General features: G+C 43.6%; 1 protein-coding gene across 1 annotated transcript in view; it reads right to left on the reverse strand.

The window, feature by feature from the left end:
* SCN8A (sodium voltage-gated channel alpha subunit 8) overlaps nucleotides 1–21117 on the reverse strand; it is a 181112-nt gene that overhangs the window by 70977 nt on the left and 89018 nt on the right. Inside the window, exons 12-14 of the mRNA XM_088465943.1 lie at nucleotides 13751–13886; nucleotides 8079–8317; nucleotides 1293–1466 (exon numbers count right to left, since the gene is read on the reverse strand). Coding sequence (XP_088322069.1) covers nucleotides 1293–1466; nucleotides 8079–8317; nucleotides 13751–13886 — 549 coding nt within the window. The remainder of the gene's footprint in view (nucleotides 1–1292; nucleotides 1467–8078; nucleotides 8318–13750; nucleotides 13887–21117) is intronic.

The raw sequence follows: 21117 nt of genomic DNA on the forward strand, positions 1-21117 counted from the left end.
AATGCTGATATTATTGATAAATCAGTTTTTTCTGTCTGTTCTATCTCCCATTTGACAAGATGCTTTGCATACATTAGTTATTGTTTTTCCTGCTTCATATTTGAGCTGTTTTTAAAAGATCTCATCATAGATTTTTTTTTTTCTGTCAAATATCTACAATCCTAATACAAAAAGGGGAGTATTAAAATGTGAGTGGACTTCCCACTAAGAAGTGGGGGAACAGGGCATTGTCTGGCCCCATAGCAAAATTTTGGTACGGGTACGGTGATCCCGCTGTAGTCTACCGTACCCCCCATTCTGCTTTCAGTCCGGAGCTTGCAACCGATGCATATGCCCAGGATAGATGCGTATGCTCTGCTCTGCTCTTTTGACAGCCCTCATCATCATTTCAACCCTCATTTTCTTCATGTTCCTCAGATTCCACATAAAGCACTTTACAAACAATCCATTCACCCCTCACTAGAAGTACCATTGACCAGCCAATATTTATCTAAGAACTAGTACGACAATACCTACAATTTCATTATCCTACGTTAATAAAGTAATCAGGAATCTAACAGTTCAACCTCGTGGAGGAAGTAGGGAGACCATGTCATAATGACCACACCTCCCTCCTAGTCTGATCTCATGTGTGCTGCTGGCTCTGCAAGACCTCCTGGTACTATGCACATGTGGTCACATGATATTGAGGTAAGACAACTCTGGGCATAAAGTAAGCTCAATTTCAGGCTCAAGTTGGACACACACTGTATTGTACTATACATCGTTCAGATGCAGAATAGAATGATATATATCGTACCCATCATATTGGGTGTACAGCGATGCAATGTATCGTTACATCGCACCGTCGTTTAGGTGTGTACCCAGCTTTATTCTCTGCATTATGACTTGCAGAAAAGCATAAGGCATAAAGAAAGAAGAAGCTGGTGCACAGTGAGCTGTCTGCTAATCATTACTGGACCTAAGAATCGGCATGCCATGTATACTTGCTATATAAATATGTATAGGTGCCTGGGGAACCTTGAAATCAAGATTTTCGCAACTCTGGTCTTCAGGACACTTCAGAAGACTTGTAAAATTAGGAACAGGAAAATTCTTATATTTAATTGGTTTAGTAATTATTATACCTGTTCCCATTCAGCAAAATCAGAACTCTAGGGAACCTGAAGACTGGAGCTGAGAATCCCTAGTGTTCATAACTGAACCACTAGAGGGCACAATTTGTTCTTGGCTGAAACAGATTTTCTAAAATCTAGGAGTGATGTGAAAAGTAAACATTAGTGTGATTATACCAATCGAAAAGAACGCAGCACTGAAAGTCCTTCCACATCCTGAAGACCCAACTCCATTAAACTGAGAGACACTATAAAGCTGTCAAAAATGTTCCAGCCTTCCTGAAAGTAATAGTATGGATCCATTGCTACAAGTTTTAAAAACATCTCTGCTGTAAAAATGCCAGTAAAAACCTGTAAGACAAAGAAATATATATTATGTTTTACATGATTAGAAAATGCACTAGCCAATACTGCAATAGTATAACAAAAGATTTGCATATGTTTTAGGCATACTCATTTAAAAATTCAAATTTATATTTTATTTTGGTGTATCATTGCCATGGATGGTTGTGGACTTGGACCCGGAGTGGAATCAGGAGTGGGTTTTAAGAACAGTCTTCTGATACTGGAAGGACGCTGGCTTGAGAGGAGTACTGCTCATGAGTGGCCCGTTAGATAGTGAGTGGGTACCGACTGTAGGTAACAGGACCGGAGGGGATGTTGATGTTGTGGACTTTAGCAGGGATCCCAACTGGGAGCAAGAGCTAGGAGAAGCACTGCTGCACACAGAGGTAAACAATGGTAGCTGGATCCTGAAGCAAGCAGAGTAGTAAAGGCAAACTGGACTGGAAACACAGCAAAGGAGCACAGAGAACTAGTACCCAGCAGGAGCTGGTAATAACGTTGCACTGGCAATGAAAGGACTGCAGAACAGCCCTTAAATACCCGGAGGAAGTGCAGGATTGGTTGCTAGGACTCCCGGAATGCTCTGCCTGGATTAGCTGGAATGTGTCACATGCTGAAATCCTTTATGGGTGACCTCTGGGCACCTCTTGGGTTTTCGGAATTACATTTTTGAATGAGACGGGGTGCGTTGACATCTCTTTCTTTCACCCAACATCTTTCTTCTGGGCCATAGCCCTTCCAGTCAAACAGGTACTGAAGTTGTCCATAACGGAATCGAGCATCCAAGACCTGCTTAACCTCGAACTCCACCCCTCTCTCAGTCTGGACTTTGGGAGATGGTGGCAGGACTTGTAAGAATCGGTTAAGAACAAGTGGCTTGAGTAAGGAGACGTGGAAGGAGTTTGGACCCTTGAGTTAAGTAGGTAGCCTTAGCTTGTAAGCTACAAGATTAATTACCTCTGTGATGGTTAATTGGCCGATGAAGCGAGGGGCAAACTTCATGGAGGGAACCCTTAAATGTAGGTTACGGGTGGAGAGCCATACCTGATCCCCTGCTTTCATGCTAGGAGCAACTCTTCTCTTCCGTTCCGACCTAATTTATATCGATGAGATGTTTTCAACAGATAAGAATGAATCCGGGACCAAATTTGAGAACAGTTCCATAAAGAAGTAGTCACTGCTGGTACATCAAAGGCTGGCAGACTTGTGAACTCTGGAACTCTGGGATGGTAGCCATAGACCACGAGGAACGGAGTTTGTCCAGTAGAAGAGTGATATGAGATGCTATGTGTAAACTCTGCCCATGGTAAGGAATCTACCCAATTGTCTTGAGAGGAAGACATGTAGAGCCTCAAAAATGTCTCAAGGTCCTGGTTCACTCTCTCCGTGCTCCCATTAGTTTGGGGATGATAAGCTGTGGAGAATTTTAACTTGACCTTCAGGGCTGAACATAAAGCTCTCCAAAACTTTGCCACGAACTGGACTCCGCAGTCAGACACAATTTCAGCTGGTAATCCATGTAGGCGAAAAATATGGGAAACGAAGAGTTGAGCCAATTCAGGGGCAGAAGGCAATTTCTTAAGAGCTATATAATGTACCATCTTTGTGAAATGGTCTATCATTACCCAAATGGTGGTGTAGCCTTTTGAGATGGGCAGGTCAGTCACAAAATCCATGGACAAGTGGGACCAAGGACGAGTTGGGATGGAAAGGCGTCTGAGCTCTCCTGCTGGTGCTTGTCGAGAAGTCTTGTGCCGGGCATACCGGATGCAGGAGGCAATGAATTCTGTGACTTCGGTTTTCATGGTAGGCCACCAATAGGATTGTTGAAGGAATTCTAGGGTTTTTTGGGTGCTGGCATGACCGGAAAATTGTGATGAATGTGCCCAGGTTAGAAGTTGCTTCCTCGGGTCTGGAACTACATAGATCTTCCCTGAAGGTGGCTGGATATTGGTAGCGGCAAAAACTTTGGATTCTAGGACAGGTGCTACTACAAGATCTCCGGCAGAACTCTCGGAAGAGAAAGATCGTGACATTGCATCAGCTTTTAAATTCTGTGATCCTGGGCGAAAGGTTAGATTGACTTCAAAATGGGAGACGAAAATTGCCCATCGGGCTAGGCGAGGACTGATGCATTGAATATTTTTCAAAAAGAGTAAATTCTTGTGATCAGTGTACACAGTGATATGGTACTTGGCGCCTTCAAGTAAATACTGCCACTCTTCAAAAGCAAGCTTAACTGCTAACAATTCCTGCTCTCCAATAGGGTAGTTCTTTTCTGCAGATGAAAATAATACCCACAGGGATGTATTTTGTTATCCTCAAATCTCTGAGAAAGTACCGCTCCTACTGCTCTGGAAGAGGCATCCATCTCTAGCAAAAAAGGGTTCTCTACATTGGGTTGTCTTAGAATGGGAGCAGTGATGAAAGCTTGTTTAAGTAGTTGGAAGGCTGTTTCGGCTTCGGGTGGCCACTGACAGGGGGTAGCTCCTTTCTGGGTCAATGCAGATATTGGTGCCACCAAGGTGGAAAAGCCCTTGATAAATTACCTAGAATAGTTGGAAAACCCTAGGAACCTCTGAACTGCCTTTAAGGAAGTAGGTCGGGACCAATCGAGAATGGCCTGTATCTTCTTTGGGTCCATCTCCAATCCAGACCCTGAGATGATATAACCTAGGAAAGGGATAGAATGCACCTCGAAGACGCATTTCTCAAGCTTACAGTATAAATGATTCTTTCTCAACTGGGATAAGACTTCTTATACGTGACCTCGATGTTTCTCGAGTGAAGTAGAGAAGATCAAAATATAATCAAGATACACTACGACCGAGGAGTAAAGCAAATCTCTGAAGATCTCATTCATGAATCCCTGGAATACCGCGGGGGCACTGCATAAGCCAAAAGGCATCACTAGATACTCGAAATGTCCATCCCTGGTATTGAACGTGGTCTTCCATTCGTCCCCTGAACGAATACTGATGAGGTTGTATGCCCCTCTCAAGTCCAGTTTTGTAAGTACTGTAGCCCCCTTGACTCTGTCGAATAGTTCCGTAATAAGAGGCAGAGGGTAACGATTCTTCACTGTGATGTCATTTAACCCTCAATAGTCTATACAGGGTCGGAGACCTCCGTCTTTCTTGGCCACAAAAAAGAATCCTGCACCAGCTGGTGAAGTGGAAGGTCTGATGAAACCTTTTTCTAGATTCTCCCGAATATATTCAGACATTGCTTTAGTTTCAGGCAAGGACAGAGGATATGTGTGACCCCTAGGAGGAGTCTTGCCCGGCATCAGTTCAATAGGAAAGTCCCAGTCCCGGTGTGGAGGTAAAGAATCTACTCCAGCTTTACAGAACACATCACTAAACAAAACATACCGACAAGGAATTTGCGGATTATCAGACATTTGTATTTTTTTTTACTGGTTTGACATGGGGTAAACAGGAGGTACGACAATCTTCACCCCAGGACAGTATTTGCATAGAGTCCCAATCAATTTTGGGGTTATGTCTACATAACCAGGGGTATCCCAAGATAATCCCATGTGAGGCTTTGGGAATAACTAGGAACTGGATAAATTCGGTATGGAGAGCCCCTACCCGGACTCGTACAGATTGGGTTTTGGAAGTCACAGTACCATTATGGATTCGGCTGCCATCAACCGCTTATAGAGTGATGCCATGATCGAGAGTCAGGTATCTGTAGTTGGAGGACGAGTTCGGAGGTAATGAAATTCTCCACTGCCCCTGAATCTAGGAGAGAAAGCACAGTTTAAGTTCCAGGGAAAGGGACAGGGTAGAATTTTTCATGGCTGGAGACCGAGACATGACTCCTAACCTGGTGTCTCCGATGCCAGTTAGGACCAGGAGTTTCCCGGATGATGAGGACAGGACGCCACCAGATGACCAGTCCCTCCGCAATACATGCACAAATTTTCGCGGCGACGTCTTTGCCGCTCCTCAGTGGGGTCCCAAATGGGCCCTATTAATCTGCATGGGCTCATCCATCGCCGGCTCAGGCGTAGGCGAACTAGGGAGGTTGGTAGGGCGATACCAATAGCGGTCTCCTTTGGTCTTTTCCGCTTGTCGTTCTCAGTATCTAAGATCCACTTTATTACTGAGTGAGATAACTTGATCCAGTGAACTGGGAAAGTCTCTTGTGGCGAGTTCATCCTTAATACGGTCCGACAGCCCACTCCAGAAAGCTACGATTAATGCTTCCTCATTCCATTTTAATTCAGCATCTGGAATTGAACAACGTACTGACTCACGGGACGGCTGCCTGGGCGAAGTCGCAGTATCTCAGCAGCTGCTGAGGTTGTTCTCCTGGTTCATCAAAAATTCGCCTGAAGGAGAACAGGAATTCAGGATAATTCTCCAATAAAGGATCGGATCTCTCCCAGAGTGGTGACACCCAGTCCAGAGCAGACCTGGATAACAGAGACACTATATAGGCCACCTTGGATTTGGCGGATGGGAAATTTGTGGGTTGGAGAGTGAAGTGAACATCACACTGATTGAGGAAGCCCCTACACAGCTTTGGACTTCCATCAAACTTATTGGGAGTCAGCAGATGCAGATTGGGTGGAGTGGCCGGAGTGGCTGGCACAGCTGGAGTAGAAGCTCCTGGAGAGGCTTGCGGATTAGTGGCAGAGGGCATATTCACTGTGACCAAGGAAGCCTGAAGATTATCCTGCCAGAGCGACATCTCCTGAAGAAATTGGGTCATGTGTCGCTGGGAAGCCTCCAGTCCCTCTAGGCGGCTGGCAATGCCTAGGAGAAGTTCTGTCCTAGGATCCTGTCCACTGGCCGAATCCATATGGCCAGTGCAAACTGTCATGGATAGTTGTGGACATGGACCCGGAGTGGAATCAGGAGTGGGTTTAAGAACAGTCTTCTGATACTGGAAGGACGCTGGCTTGAGAGGAGTACTGCTCATGAGTGGCCCGTTAGATAGTGAGCGTCTCAGACGGCCGTTTAACCAGAAAGGCACGTGGGTACAGACTGTAGGTAACTGGATAGCCGGAGGGAACGTTGATGTCGTGGACTTTAGCAGGGATCCCAACTGGGAGCGAGAGCTAGGAGAAGCACTGTTGCACACGGAGGTAAACAATGGTAGCTGGATCCTGAAGCAAGCAGAGTAGTAAAGGCAAACTGGACTAGAAACACAGCAAAGGAGCACAGAGAACTAGCACCCAGCAAGAGCTGGGAATAACATTGCACTGGCAATGAAAGGATTGCAGATCAGCCCTTAAATACCCGGAGGAAGTGCAGGATTGGTTGCTAGGACTCCCAGAATGCTCTGCCTGGATTGGCTGGAATGTGTCACATGCTGAACTCCAAGATGGCAGCCCCCATGTCACGCTGCAGCACTGTCAAAAATGACCCAGATTCACCACAAGCATTCAGGACAGTATGTCTCCAGAACTCCCTGGCATGCAGCGTAGATCTCCAAGTGCCCGCACCTCCACCAGCGGGTCCCAGCCATAGCGTCCGGACAGGTAAGGTCCGCTGCCTCCGAGCACACACAGCCCTGGTCGTGACATAAGCAGGGACCTCAAATTGTGTGTGAGGTGTGAACCTAGCAAGATCTGGTAACCAAAAAATGGCATCAGGGCTCAAAGAACTAAGTAAGAGAAGTTACCCATAGCAACCAATCAGCTTCTAGCTATCATTTATCAAGTACATTCTTTAAAATGATAGCTGGACACAGATTAGTTGCTATGTGCAACTTTTTAACTTGTCTCCTTTTGAAGGTTTGAAACATCTCCCCCACAGCACCAAAACTGCATGTACAGTATATCTTGTGATTTTGTATATTGAAGAATACTGCATGACATAAGCATCTAATCCTTTTATAGTTTATGAGCATTATAAATTTATCTTGTATTCTAGACAACAAACTTACCTTAGAAAGGACCTGCATATACAGTACATAGCACAGCATTGTATTCTTTCTACAATGGTTTTAACATAGTTTATCATTATCTTTAAATATATACATCACTATCTGCAAGTAAACTCTTGGCTGTGGATCAACCAATGCAATTGTACAGTAAGTATGATTAGACAGCCATCGCTTTTTTGAACATTTGTAAATCCTTGTGCAATAAATAACAAATGAATCTGCCTTTGAAATGAGTGTGTTGCCATGTCCGCAGACTTCTTCAGCAGTACTAAATGCAACAGAGTTGACAGATTAATTCATTTACTGACACTTTGATTATGCTCAGTATTGAGAGCACATTACTATTTTACTAATATAACTGTAATGGAGGCTTTCATTATGGAGCATCATCACATATAATAAAACAAACAAACAATGCTGCTGGGGTGCTCTACATGGAAAATAGCAGGATCGTTTGGAATTTGTCAGATTATTCTATAACTAGTCCAGAGGTTCCCAAACTCCGCCACTACAGTCCAGGTTTTAAGGATATCCATGCTTGAGTCCAGATTGACTGAAGTACTAATTAAGTCATCTCTGCTCAAACATGGATATCCTTAAAATGTGGACTGTAATGGCGGAGTTTGGGAACCTCTGAACTAGTCCATTTAGCATTTTACCGATATTTATTTTTTAAAATCAATCATTAATTTATAGTATAAGTAACAGTCTTACCAGATTTCCTACATATAATATGCTTTCAAATTCGTCTGTCATTGGGTAGTGTTCCATAGCCATGAATAGAGTATTGAGGACAATGCAAATGGTTATGGCCAAGTCCACAAAGGGATCCATTACAATCAGATTTACTATTTTCTTGATCTGTATCCACAGAGGACAACATGTCCATATCAAATATGTGTCTGCAAACTTGTACCACCATGGTGGACACTTCTTCTGAGATTCTTCCAGTTCTACAGAAAAGACCCAAATCAAATGAAAAGATAATATGCATAACAAACTCAATTGCAACAGACCACAGATAAAGCAAACCACTGGAGCAATGGCAGATGAGATATGGTCCACCAATTGTTGTTGGATTTTAACTAATATGCTCTCAAAGCACAATAATCAACTAAGCTTGGGAGCAGATATTACCGATTAGGACATATACTTACAGCCTCATTTATCCCTTAGAAGACTAATCATATAGAGCTTTGTGGAAGGCTCTTATAGGCAAGGGAGGCTATAAATGGTAGCATGCACTGTAATACCTCTTTTCCACCAAAAAACCAGGTCCGACCTGGGTTTTTGGACATGGTTCCAACCCTGGTCAGACCCAGGTCAGACCCATTTATACCCCTTTTACACCAGAGCAAAAACCTGGGTTTTTGCTGGGTCTACCCGGGTCGCAGCTCAGTGTAAAAGGGTCCCTGAAAAATAACCTGGGTCAAGTGACCCTGCAATCCAACCCAGGTAGCTACCAGGGTTGGACCCAGGATGGACCCAGGTAATGGTGCAGTGTAAACCTGAGTTCAGTGTGAACAGGGCTGACCTGGGAGTAACCCAGATCAAAGGTGCAGTGTAAATGGGTCTGACCTGGGTCTGACCAGGGTTGGAACCATGTCCAAAAACCCAGGTCGGACCTGGGTTTTTGGTGGAAAAGAGGTATAACACTGCACCTTTGATCTGGGTTACTCCCAGGTCAGCCCTGTTCACACTGAACTCAGGTCTGCCCTGCTAAACCTGTGAGGTCATAAAAAGTGGCAGGTGAATGCTCCACAACCACCAATCCGCTCATTTTAGACATGATCCAGGTCAGATAACCCGGGTTGCACCGTTTACACTGCACCATTACCTGGGTCCAACCCTGGTAGCTACCTGGGTTGGATTGCAGGGTCACTTGACCCAGGTTATTTTTCAGGGACCCTTTTACACTGAGTTGCAACCTGGGTAGACCCAGCAGGTTTTTGCTCTGGTGTAAAAGGGGTATTAGTGTAGTTTGCAGCCAATGAAAAGAGAATGTTTTATTCCCAGTGGCCAATCCCCTGAGTTAACAGTTGGAAACTGTTTACATCCTGGCTAAAAGGCACATGGAAGTCTTCTGCGTTAGGGCTAAATTGATCATCATCCTTATTGTAACAGCTTGCTTATTATGAGATAATCACACAGGACAGTCACCTTAGATCACACTATGCCATCATTTAAATGTACGGAGTAAACTTCAAGGGATAAATTCTGCCCATTTATGAAAATGTATTACAATAGAATGAATGATTAACTTTTCTCATTCATGCCATTTTTTAAGTTGATTCAAGGTAGGAAATGGTCTTTGATCTGTAAAATGAGCAACTAGAGAGATTAATCTGAATTGATTAACCGCAAAAGTAGCATAAGTAGCACAATGTTTTCAAAATGATTAATATGAGATAAAAATGGCGTGGTATAATGGTACATGCTGAGACGACGGGCCAACATATCGTATCCTGGGTACACATTAGAACGATGTAATGAACGACGGAACGATCCCTCGTTCCATCCTTTATTAACATGCATGGAACCGCAAGCAGTATCGTCAGGTTTGATGTGCAGCACATCAAACCTGACGACATCGCATGTGACCTCGGGAGCGCGCATATCATGCATACACACTGCATGATATGTCGTTATGATTTCACCAAATTGGACAAATTGTTACAACATCGTCTCAGTGTGTACACTGCCTAAGCCTTAGGGATCTAGTTACTAATACCCCTTTCAGACATACGACCCGGGAAATTTCCTGCTCAGACCTGGGAATTTCTCCTGTGCAAATTCCTGGGTATTTGGTCGAGACCCCCCTTTCACACTACAGCGTCTACCCGGGAAATTCCCAGGCAGACCCCTTTCAGACAAGAGCAGGGTTTTCAGTTTTTAATATTACCTGCCTCTCCTCTGCCCTTCCTAGTCATCATCATGCAGCAGGCAGCCGACTAATAACTACCACCATTTTATTTTATTATTATTAAATTATTTAAATCTGCCCTTGTGGTCCAGTGGGAGTGTGGACGGCCCACTGTGGCAGACCCACCAGCGGGTGTCCCCAGCATCCGGCTGGGATTCTCTGTACACAGCCACCGGAGCGGGGGGTGGTGAGCAGCAGCGCTGAGCATCCTATAAGACGCTCTGCGCTGCCAACTAAAAGCAGCAGCTCTGAACGTCCGCGCTGCCAACTCAAAGCAGCAGCGCTGAGCGTCCTATAGGACGCTCTGCTCTGCCAACTCAATGTAAAAGCTGCTTGGTGCAGCCCGGGAGTAGTAGATTCCCGGGTAGCACCATTTAGACATAAGCAGGGTAATTTCCCGGGACTTAAATCCCGGGAAATTTCCTGGTCGATTGAAGGGTTGGCTACCCTGGAACGTGTTCCTGGGTAGGTACCTTTCAGACATACGCGGCAACCCGGTTTTTGGCTGAGGCAGGCCAAATTCCCGGGATTCTCGGTATGTCTGAAAGGGGTATAAGCAGTGTTAGGAGACAAAGTGAAAAGTGATAAGTCTGTGATAAGGTGCCAGCCAATCAGCTCCCAACTGCCATCTCGCTGTGGTTGAAAAATGACAGTTGGGAGCTGATTGGCTGGCACCTTATCACTGACTTATCACTTTTCACTCTGTCTCCTAACACTGCTTAGTAAATAGACCCCTTAGTCATAATTAGAGATGAGTGGTTTGGTTTTGGCTCAGATCTTCCCTCCAAGTTCGGATCTCAGACGAGGCAAAACATCTTTTTTGAAGGACATCTGTGCCGAGATGTCCATGAAAGATGACATTTTGCCTCGTTCTGAGATCCCAACTTGGCAGAAAGTTCCGAGCCGCTATTCTCTAGTCAAAATAATGTAAATGGATGTACTTGGAAGAGAGAAGTGTAGCTATGCTATAGTGAACAGGCTGTACTCAATGGGATTGTGATATACTTCGTCAATGGTAGTATCCAAGGGCTTTTTCTCCACACTCCCTGCACGTGCCACTTCCCCTCTGGGATCTCCTAGAGAGAAGGTACCAAAATGTAACAAGTATGATCTGAAAACTAATATGGTGCCTATTTATGTTGGTACTTAGTTATTTTACACTGCACTGATCACAACAAAATGATTGGATGGCAAGCTAAGTGGCCGAAGCCCTGGCTTATATAACCCTGCCACACTGGGAACTCTGCTGTGGCTATATAGGATGGTTTCACAAGCAGCTGCAAATTCTGACTGCTATATAAATTCTGCTCAGAAAGGGCAGAAAGATATAACCTGCAAAAAAATCACTTTTTCATCTTATTCTGAAAAAGATATACAGTACAGAGGGCCTTATTCAGCATTGTCCACTTATAGCATCGCTGCTTTGTCTTTGGAGACAGCAGCGATGCTAAACTATGCTAACGCCTCAGGAGACGTCTTGTGTGAATAGATATATCCTTCCGGCTTCTGTGATCCGCTGCTGCGTGTGAGAATATATAGCCGGGGGATACAATCCCTACTGCATGGGCTACCCCAGGAGTCCGCTATTACATCTAATGCTTGAATGTAAATACTGGGACAAATATGCACATTGATATATATTTGTACTTGCATGTGAGTCAAATTACTAGTTGTTTGATCTGCACTATACTAAGGGCCTGATTCCGCTGTGGACGTAATGCTGATATTTACGCAGTTGATCGATTATCGACCGACTGCGCATGCATTGCAGTCACACAGCACAGGGGCCAGGGTACCTTAGCAATGCCGCTCAGTGAGGATTTCTGTGAAAAGTGATTGACGGTCAGAGACCGTTTGGGGGAGGTTAAGGGGAGTGGCGGCAAAAACACAGTCATGTTACGGACGTTTTTGGGGTGTGTCTCAGCCTACAACTGCGATCCCGTACACAGAAAACTTAGGGTCTGATTCAGACCTGGTCGCTAAGCTGCGCTCGCTCGCTGCCGAAAGGGGCCGGGTGTGCAAATCCTGCGATTGCACTGTCTGGCTTAAGGACGCCCTCTACGTCTTAGAGGGCAACGGCAGTGAGTGCACGCAGGAGTGTAAAGCCGCCCACCTCTCTCTCTTAGCACACGTTATCTCCAGGAAGTGTATGATTAATCGGGAACATCGAGACCCACCGGAGATGCTCGCAGCACTTGAGGTAGCCCCTACCCCACCGCAAGCATTGCGATCAGTGGAGGCAAAAAAACAACCAAATGACGTTTTCAATGACGCTACTTTGCTACTTATGCACACCCATTAAACTCCGTTTTGACGCCCAGACACGCCTGTGTTCGCACATCCACTCCCTGGTTCACAAGCACCTTCCTCTGTCACCACCCACAAACGGCACTATCTGTCACTCAAAGTAGCGTCCAGTCTGTGTACTACGAGCGCATGATTCTCGGCCGCAATGACTGGTTCACGCATGCGCACTTTGACGCATACGCAGATGTGCAATAATCGCCCCTAGCGAGCGAGTGCAGCTTAGCGACCGGGTCTGAATCAGGCCCTTAGTGCCAGTGTCTCAGTTCCTGCAGCAGATGGTCGATTATCGAGGGATCTGCGACGACTGTTGTGTATTTGTAGACACTTGCTTGGATCTGTGAAGCCACCGGTGGGCGTCACAATACATTCCAGGCAGCTTCATGCATTAGCATATTTTGGGACAGCTGCAGCATACTTTCTATATTACACCATGCCAGATGAAGAGGCTTCAGTTGCTCGATGCAACTACAATCTATTCTCTTCACCAACAAACGGCATCATCTTAAAGCTACTGTTATTCTGCACAGAGAAAGAGCATGAAGTTGGTCTTCTTTGTACAATTGTTAGACATGTGAAAGTCTAATTATTTCTTTTAGTGCTTTACTCTTGTGCCCAACTATGTTCTCTAGCTTCATTCTTCAAACTGCGCCAGCTTATTTTTCTGCGCTACTGCACCCACATCCACTTTTAATGCAATGGTTGCCATATTTTGAGCCAAAGGGGTATTTGGAAGCAAACACAATGACAACAATCACAGTAGTTGAACAGAGATATCCATTTGTATGTTTTGTAGATAAACTTTATATATGGGCAACACTGATGATGTAGTGGTTAGCATTACTGCCTCACAGCACTGAGGTCTTGTGTTCAATTCCTGTGGCTTTCTTCTGGGCGCTACGGTTTCTTCCCAAACTCCAAAAACATACTGGTAGGTTAATTGGCTTCTGACAATAAAAATGAACCATAGTGTGTACGGATGTGTCCATGTGATAGGTCATTTAAATTGTAAGCTCCAGTGGCAAGGACTGATGTGAATGACTGAAATATTCTCCGTAAAGTGCTGCAGAATATATGTGTGCTACATAAATGGCTGTAAATAAATAAAATAATACCATCAGCCACATGCGCCATAAACAGAACAATTAGTGTGCCATACCTTCCACAAGGGTCTGTGTGAGAACACTCAAAACACTGTTGGTTCTGTTTTTCTTTGCGAATAATGTATTCAGCTGATCCATGGACACCCGGAGAGATCCAGAAGGTTTCTTTTTAATTACCACTTCCGTTGTAGGCTACAAAATAATACACTGTGTTACATGAGAGGAAAAGGGATTTTGAATTCTCACTTTTCTTTCACTCTTCCGAATTTAAATTAAAAAAAAAAAACCTGATCAGCCTTAAAATACTACAGTGGTTCTCAAACTCGGTCCTCAGGACCCCACACAGTTCACTTTTTGCAGGTTACCCAGCAGGTGCACAGGTGTATTCATTACTCACGGACACATTTTAAAAGATCTACAGGTGCAGCTAATTATTTCACTAGTAATTACGTGAGGAGACCTGCAAAACATGCACTGTTTGGGGTCCTGAAGACCGAGTTTGAGAACCTGTGAAATACTAGATATCACTGTTGACTGGACGTATGCAATAGAACCAAGAGTTATGCATTCATGTGCTTGGCTGGATTACAACCTTGCTGCTTATTTCATTTCTTGATAATAAAGCTTTTTCTGGTGGTTTACTGGTTCCTTGTCTGGGTGCGAATTAGAAAGGAATCAATGATATGTGCATCTCTAACTTTCAAAACAAATGTTTTTGTTAAAAAAGAAAAAAATAAATGTAATGAACATTATGGGCCTTAATCAGAGTCAGACGTAAGATGCGGTTCGGCATCAACTCATACCAATTATTGAGCGCTTGCTCGTCTTTTCACACTGCACATCTTTTCTCAGGTGTACGCTTTACTATATCCGTTTGGTGAACCAGGATGGGGGCTGGAATGGACGTGTGGATGCAGCCAGTGGGCATGGGCATGCAGATGCAGCTAAAGTAAAGTAAGGGCATGGTGTGTGGGCAGAGAGTAGCAAAAAGTTGAAAACGTAATTGCATGGAGGAGTCTGACTTACGGGTGCTACAACCTTGGTGTAAGTTGCAAACTGATGATGATGATGACAGCTCGTGATTGGTTAAAAAAACACCCATTTATGTAAAAAAAAATAAAAAATGTAGGAACTGTGTTTCAAAAGTCACTTTACACTACAGGGAACACTTGTTTAATGCTTCATACCATACTTGCTGGCTTTATTTAGCTCCTCTCCAGGGGAAGCCCGGAGAGAAGATGCAGCTGACAGCTTTGGGGGCAAAATGCCATGATTCGCGGGTATGCTAGGAGGAGGCGGGGCTTAATTTTTTCGATTTGTGTCATTTTAGCCAAGCCCTTCCGTAAGGACTCACAAATTTCCTGTATAATCTCCCCCATCCTCCCCACTTCACTAAACAGCCACCCGAGTACTTATTATCTGCATTATCAGACTATTAAATGTACTGTGCTTGTATTGTGTACATCTATTTTTGAAAGTTTTAGCATTCACAGTGAAGCCACACCTTCAGTCTTATTTCACATACATCTGACACAGGTATGTGAAGGGGCAAAACCTGAAGTTGCAGACTTGCGTATGCGACTGACACTAATTAGATTTTGCCATTCCATTTGAACTCTGAATAAGGCCCAATGGGGTCTATGTACTAAGCCGTGGAGATAAAAAGGACGGAGATAAAGTACCAACCAATCAGCTCCTGTCATTTTTGAAACACAGCCTGTAAAGTGACCGTTAGGAGCTGATTGGTTGGTACTTTATCGCCATCCATTTGATCTCCCCATGGCTTAGTACATAGACTCCTATGTGTTCAACTGCTTGTTATTTATTTCCTTTGGTTTAAAATTGTGATCATTATATTGCATAAAAAAATGATAACTGGAAAGTGGGTTAGAAATTGCCTATGTGGTATCCTATCTGCAATTTTAAATGCATTAGGTAATTGGATGCTTTAGCTGTGTTTAAGTTGTAGATTCACTTTAATATGCAGGCAGACTTATTAGTACAGGAACACTTATTTATGTTAAACCACAAATCTTTTAAAACTACAGCACACACCAGAGGAAGACCATAATAAGTAACCTGACGCTTTCAAGACAAGACATGAGGCTAAATGTAATAGTCACCGAGTTTCCGATGCTGTGGGGATTTATGAGAGTCTTCCTGTTTTTTTAAAGTGGCAATCATTTTAAAGGCTAAACCAAGTTAGTTTAGCCTTTAAAATGATTGCCACTTTAAAAAAATGGGGAGATTCGCATAAATCCCCGCAGTGTCGCAAACTCGGAAGCTATTACATTTAGCCCCTGTTCTCGTATAATCGTACTTCAAATGTCATTACTGCAGTTTTACTGCATTTTTTTAAATGAAAATGAATGGTTCCAATATAGAATTAAATGTCTGACAACTGTGTTAAATAGAATTTGTTAACATTCTAATTTTAATTATTTATATTACATACTTATATCTACCTACACTGGTAGTTTGGAATAAAAAGAGAAGCACTATACTGTACTAATATAGGATTATGCGTAAAGGTTATTAAAAGAATAACTTGTATTTTGGAATAGTGTTTTTCCTTTCCTAGAACAACTGACAAAGTTGAGTAGTTTGATGAATGTGTCCCATCTGCCTTAGTGAACAACATGAATGGGCTATAGACACATGTAAGTATCCTGTGCTCCTAGACCGCATTAATGTTAAAAGGTTATACATCCATATATTAATGATTCTATAACCATGTGCACATTTTTGCAACTTCCAGTAGTAAACTCATGGCATGTTTTTCCTGTGTGTTTAAAGCATGTAACTGTGGTTGAAAAACATATACATACACACTAATGGTAAGCTTGAGTGTTTACACCAACAGTGGCAAACGCAGGATTTCTAGAGGGGTTTTTCCAAATGCTGGAGTGTGTGTGGCCAGTCCATGAAGAGGGTAGAATTAGCACTTAACCAGCTTTAATATGCGTCATACAAAGTATATTGTGTGTCATAATTCCAGCATATAGAGGACCAGCGATCACAGTAACCCATTAGATGCGGCAGTAGGGCCATCCTGCCTGAGCTGAATGTTTTTATTTTAGATGTGGGCACCATTCCAGAGCATTAGAGTCTGGGGGAGCAGCAGAACCTGGCACTGCCCTGGACATACATGTACATGGGCTCTAAAGCAGCACATTCCTAACAGTGAATGTTTTCCAGATCTCCTAGTTGGTGCACAGGTAATTTATTACTGACTGATACATGTTAAAAGATCCACAGGTGGTGCTAACTATTTCATTTGTGATACTGTGAAGAACATGCAGCACTAGTAAAATTCTATTACATTACTATTTCTATTGTGGTCATGGTGTGGGGGTTTCCAGGCAGACGGAAAGCCCCCCTGCGTTTGCCTATGACCAGTATGCATAATTTCCCCCATTAATTTCAATGTGGGCATTCAACGGCCCATTCATTCCATGGCGTTTACAGCATGTGCGAATACCATACTGAAATGAATGCCAGCACTAAACTAAATGGGGTTCCTCAGCAGTATTGATGAATATTTTTAATAGAGATTCCACTCTATGATTAGCAGGATCAAACCAGGGGCTGCCCAGGACTCACCGCTAGCAAATCACAACTGGCAATTAAGGGAAACTGCTCATTATTGGCTTATATAGCAAAGGAGGACCCTCTGCTTAGATCAATTACTGGTGAGCAGCAATAGTGTGCAGATATGTTGTACTTTAGATTCTCCTACTAACTCATTGGACTATAATGGATCAAGACAGGAGGAAATTCATGTATTACCATTTGGGGGTCAAGAATGAAGAGGGAAGAAACAAATAAACAAATATTTTATTTTGTATTTAAAAAATAAAGTTTAAAAGGATCTATGACGTATTTCTAGCTTTTATGGGATTGGTGCAGGCAAGCTTATCAGATTCCAGAACCGCCCACATAACCCTCATAGCTTCCACATCTAATTACATCCCCTTTCACAGTCCACACATATACGCTATACCGCTTCCTGCTTCGCCTCTTTACCGAAGGCGAAGCAGGAAGCACTACCGATGAAATGTAAGAACATCTCATCGGCCAGAGAGGGGGAGCATTAACTCCTCCCTCCGGCGCTACCCACTAGAGACAGCAGCGCATCAGCCTGTCCCGGCCGGCTCCACTGAGCATGCGCGGGATCTCGCAAGTATCGCGAGATCCCCGCGTGCAGCCCTGGAGCCGGCAGCAGCCCCAGCAGGGACAGCGCTGTCCCTGCTGTGGGGATAGGCTAGCATCAGGCTGTAGCTGTCGATAACGACAGCTACAGCCGGCCGAACGGTCATGCGGTATGACCTTTCGTACATGGCCCTGCCACTCGGCGCTGCTATCTACAAGATAGCACCCCTGTCATTTACACCCCAGACCCCCGATCATACATCGGGGAGAAGCGGTATCAGCGCACATAACGTGCGCTGATACCGTTTCTGGGCTTCGTACATCTACCTCATTGTCTTTCTTTCACATCCTCCTGACATTTGGCCGACATTCCTGTGTGACTGAATCATGCAGCCCACCAAGAAACTGTGCATTCTGGTGGGACCAAAATGCAATATATAGCACCTATCCTTGTGTAACTATACCTATTTCCCTATAGATTGTAAGCTTGCGAGCAGGGCCTCCTTACCTATATGTCTGTCTGTTAATACCCAGTTTTGTTCTATTACAACGGATATGCTGCGCTATATAAGAAACTGTTAATAAATAAATAAATATTTATTTAGTTATTAACACATACTTTTCAGCTGTTAGTGCAGCCCATAGCAACAGCTAATTTTAAAGTAGTTTAATACTTAAGAGGAAACATGGAGAGCGACAGCTTTTGAACTGATTTTAACAAGAAGAGTTTGCAATAACTATATGGTGCAATTAGGCTTTTACGTGGGATATTATCAATAAATTGCCTATTAATGTTCGATTTTTTTGAAACGGTGTGAGAAGTAGACTTTAATATGGTAGCAATATGTCCTGAGAAGAGTCAGCTTGTTTATATAAAATATATTCACCAAATAAGGCAGATACAGCAAAGGAGGGGGCATGGTCACAGCAGCAACTGAATAGGACGCAGGTTCCCCAGGCTCTTCGACCAGAGCTTCGTTTTTATATATCCTGCGGATGGTGGCCTGGCAGCGACTTCTCTGGCTAAGTGCCCTTACCTGTAGTGCACCTGATGGGACAGTTTGGCGGTCGAAATCGGGGCGGTGCTTTTTCCTATGACTCTGTCTGCCTCTCCGGTCCTGTGACCCTGCCGGAGGTTCCTTCAGCTGCTTGGTTCTCTGGCCTGGGACTGTGCCCCTCCTTGCCCCCCTCACTTCTTGTCTGCCTGACTCCCTATATTCCCCTACTATTTAGCACTGCAGCTCCTGTTCCACTATGGGGTAAATGGGCAATGCTGCAGCTGCAGCAAAATTAGAGCGATAAGCTCATTCATCCACTCCACAGCCACCTTCAGGTGATGACACAGCAGGCCCACCGGCCCCATCACCCACTGTCTCCTCACTACTGGATTGTCTGGTCCTCTAGAGGTCACACTGTAGCAGGTTTCAGAAGCTGTTACCGGCCGAGATGCAAAATTGTCAGAAAAGATCGGCAAAGTCCGGTCCGATAAATCCATATTGTGGCAGAACCTGCAATGCCCAAGTAGCATCCCTGGTCACCCAGAACAAGATATCCGATATTGAGGGCCGTTTACGTCACAACAATGTCAGATTTGTTGGTTTACCAAAAAAAGAGGAGGGATCTAGTCCTGAGGAATTCCTAGAGGCTTGGCTCATTGCTACTTATGGATGGGACTTTTTTACATGTCAATTTGAGGTGGAGCGGGCACATCGTATCCCTATTAGGGCACTGCCCCTCCGCGTACCTTCATTGGAAATAGTTTACATTACCAAGACCGGGACTCTGTCCTTCATTTGGCATGCATGAAAGGTTCTCTGGGGCGTAACGGAGTCCAAATATCCGTATTTACTGATTTTGCTATGGACGTTCAGAAATATAGAGCCTAGTTTATGCCTATTAAACGTTGCATGGCATATGTTATGTTATTTCCATCTAGATTACGTGTTGTGGTCGAGGGGGAAACAAAATTCTTCAGAACACCAGGTGAGGCCTCAGCCTGGTTAAATCGGCAAATGCCTGGAGACAGACAATCTCCGTGCCATTTATCTGTTCTCCTTTACTACCTACGGCTCGTAATTATACTGTTAATTGCATAGAGATAGTATAATTGTTAATTTACCTTAGGCCGTGTTTGCTCTCTACCCCTTACATTTGTTTTATAAATAATTGTGGAATGGTGAGATGGTCCCGACTCCTGATGAAGCAGATGATGGCTCTGTGAATCGCGTTGCTAGATACCATACACTGGTACTATTCCTATTTTAAGACTGAATTATTTTTATTTTAAAAATATATATTTTTTCATTATTTTTATTGTTATATTATTTTTATTGTTAATTTCATTCTTCACCTTATGTGATTGTATTCATTTGTTTGGTGTATATTGACCACACCGTATAGTACAATAAATACATATTATTTTGTAAAAATCCAATTTATGGTATTTATTCTTGGATCCATAACTCATTTGATTTTAAACTACAAGAAGGTATTATAAATAAATATCCAAGGCTCTGATTTCATCCTGTCTAAGGTGAATACACCACATGATCTGTAGCAGCTTAGATTGGGTACATTGATCTGCACGATGGAGGCTTGTTATTATTCTTCCCTTGAACAACTGACAATTTAAAGCGACCCAACCACATTCCAAACGATATCTATGTTGCTTATGTAACCACAGTAGAACCATGGTGAAAATTGTGTCCAACGCTTATCACTCACTTCAAAAGGGTGAGTGCATACCTATTCCTTACTGGAATTATATTTTCAATATGTTAGACACTAAGGGCCAAATTCAATTAGGCTCTAAAAAGCCATTTTCGGCAAAACTTTTCGCCGATGACGTCATTTTCGCCTATTCCACTTATCCCCGTATTCAATTCCAGACGCTCTTCGCAGTTGCGGAAAGTCAATGCATAGAAACCTCCGATAAGTTTTCACCTATGTATAGGTGTCGAAAAAAAGTGCAAAATTGGTGCTTTGGGGTACAAATGAAAAAAAAAACATCTAGCACCCATGGGACAGCCCCCCTAAGGATAACTGCATCAAAAAAAAAAAAAAACTTCAGGACGCCCCAAAAAAGTACCTTAGTTTTGGGGGCGAAAAAAAAAACAAAGTTGGGGGACAAACTTAAAAACTAGCAAAATAGACTCCAGGGGGGTCCCCAAGTATGCCCCAGGTGTTTTTTTGATTGCAAGTAGTTGCGGCAGGTGGATTTTTCAAGTTTTTTAAAACTTCATATTAGCAAGTTTAAAATATGCTAGCACCC

Source organism: Taudactylus pleione, unplaced genomic scaffold (genome assembly GCF_031769625.1).
Source record: "Taudactylus pleione unplaced genomic scaffold, aTauple2 ptg000065l, whole genome shotgun sequence".
NCBI lineage: Eukaryota > Metazoa > Chordata > Amphibia > Anura > Myobatrachidae > Taudactylus > Taudactylus pleione.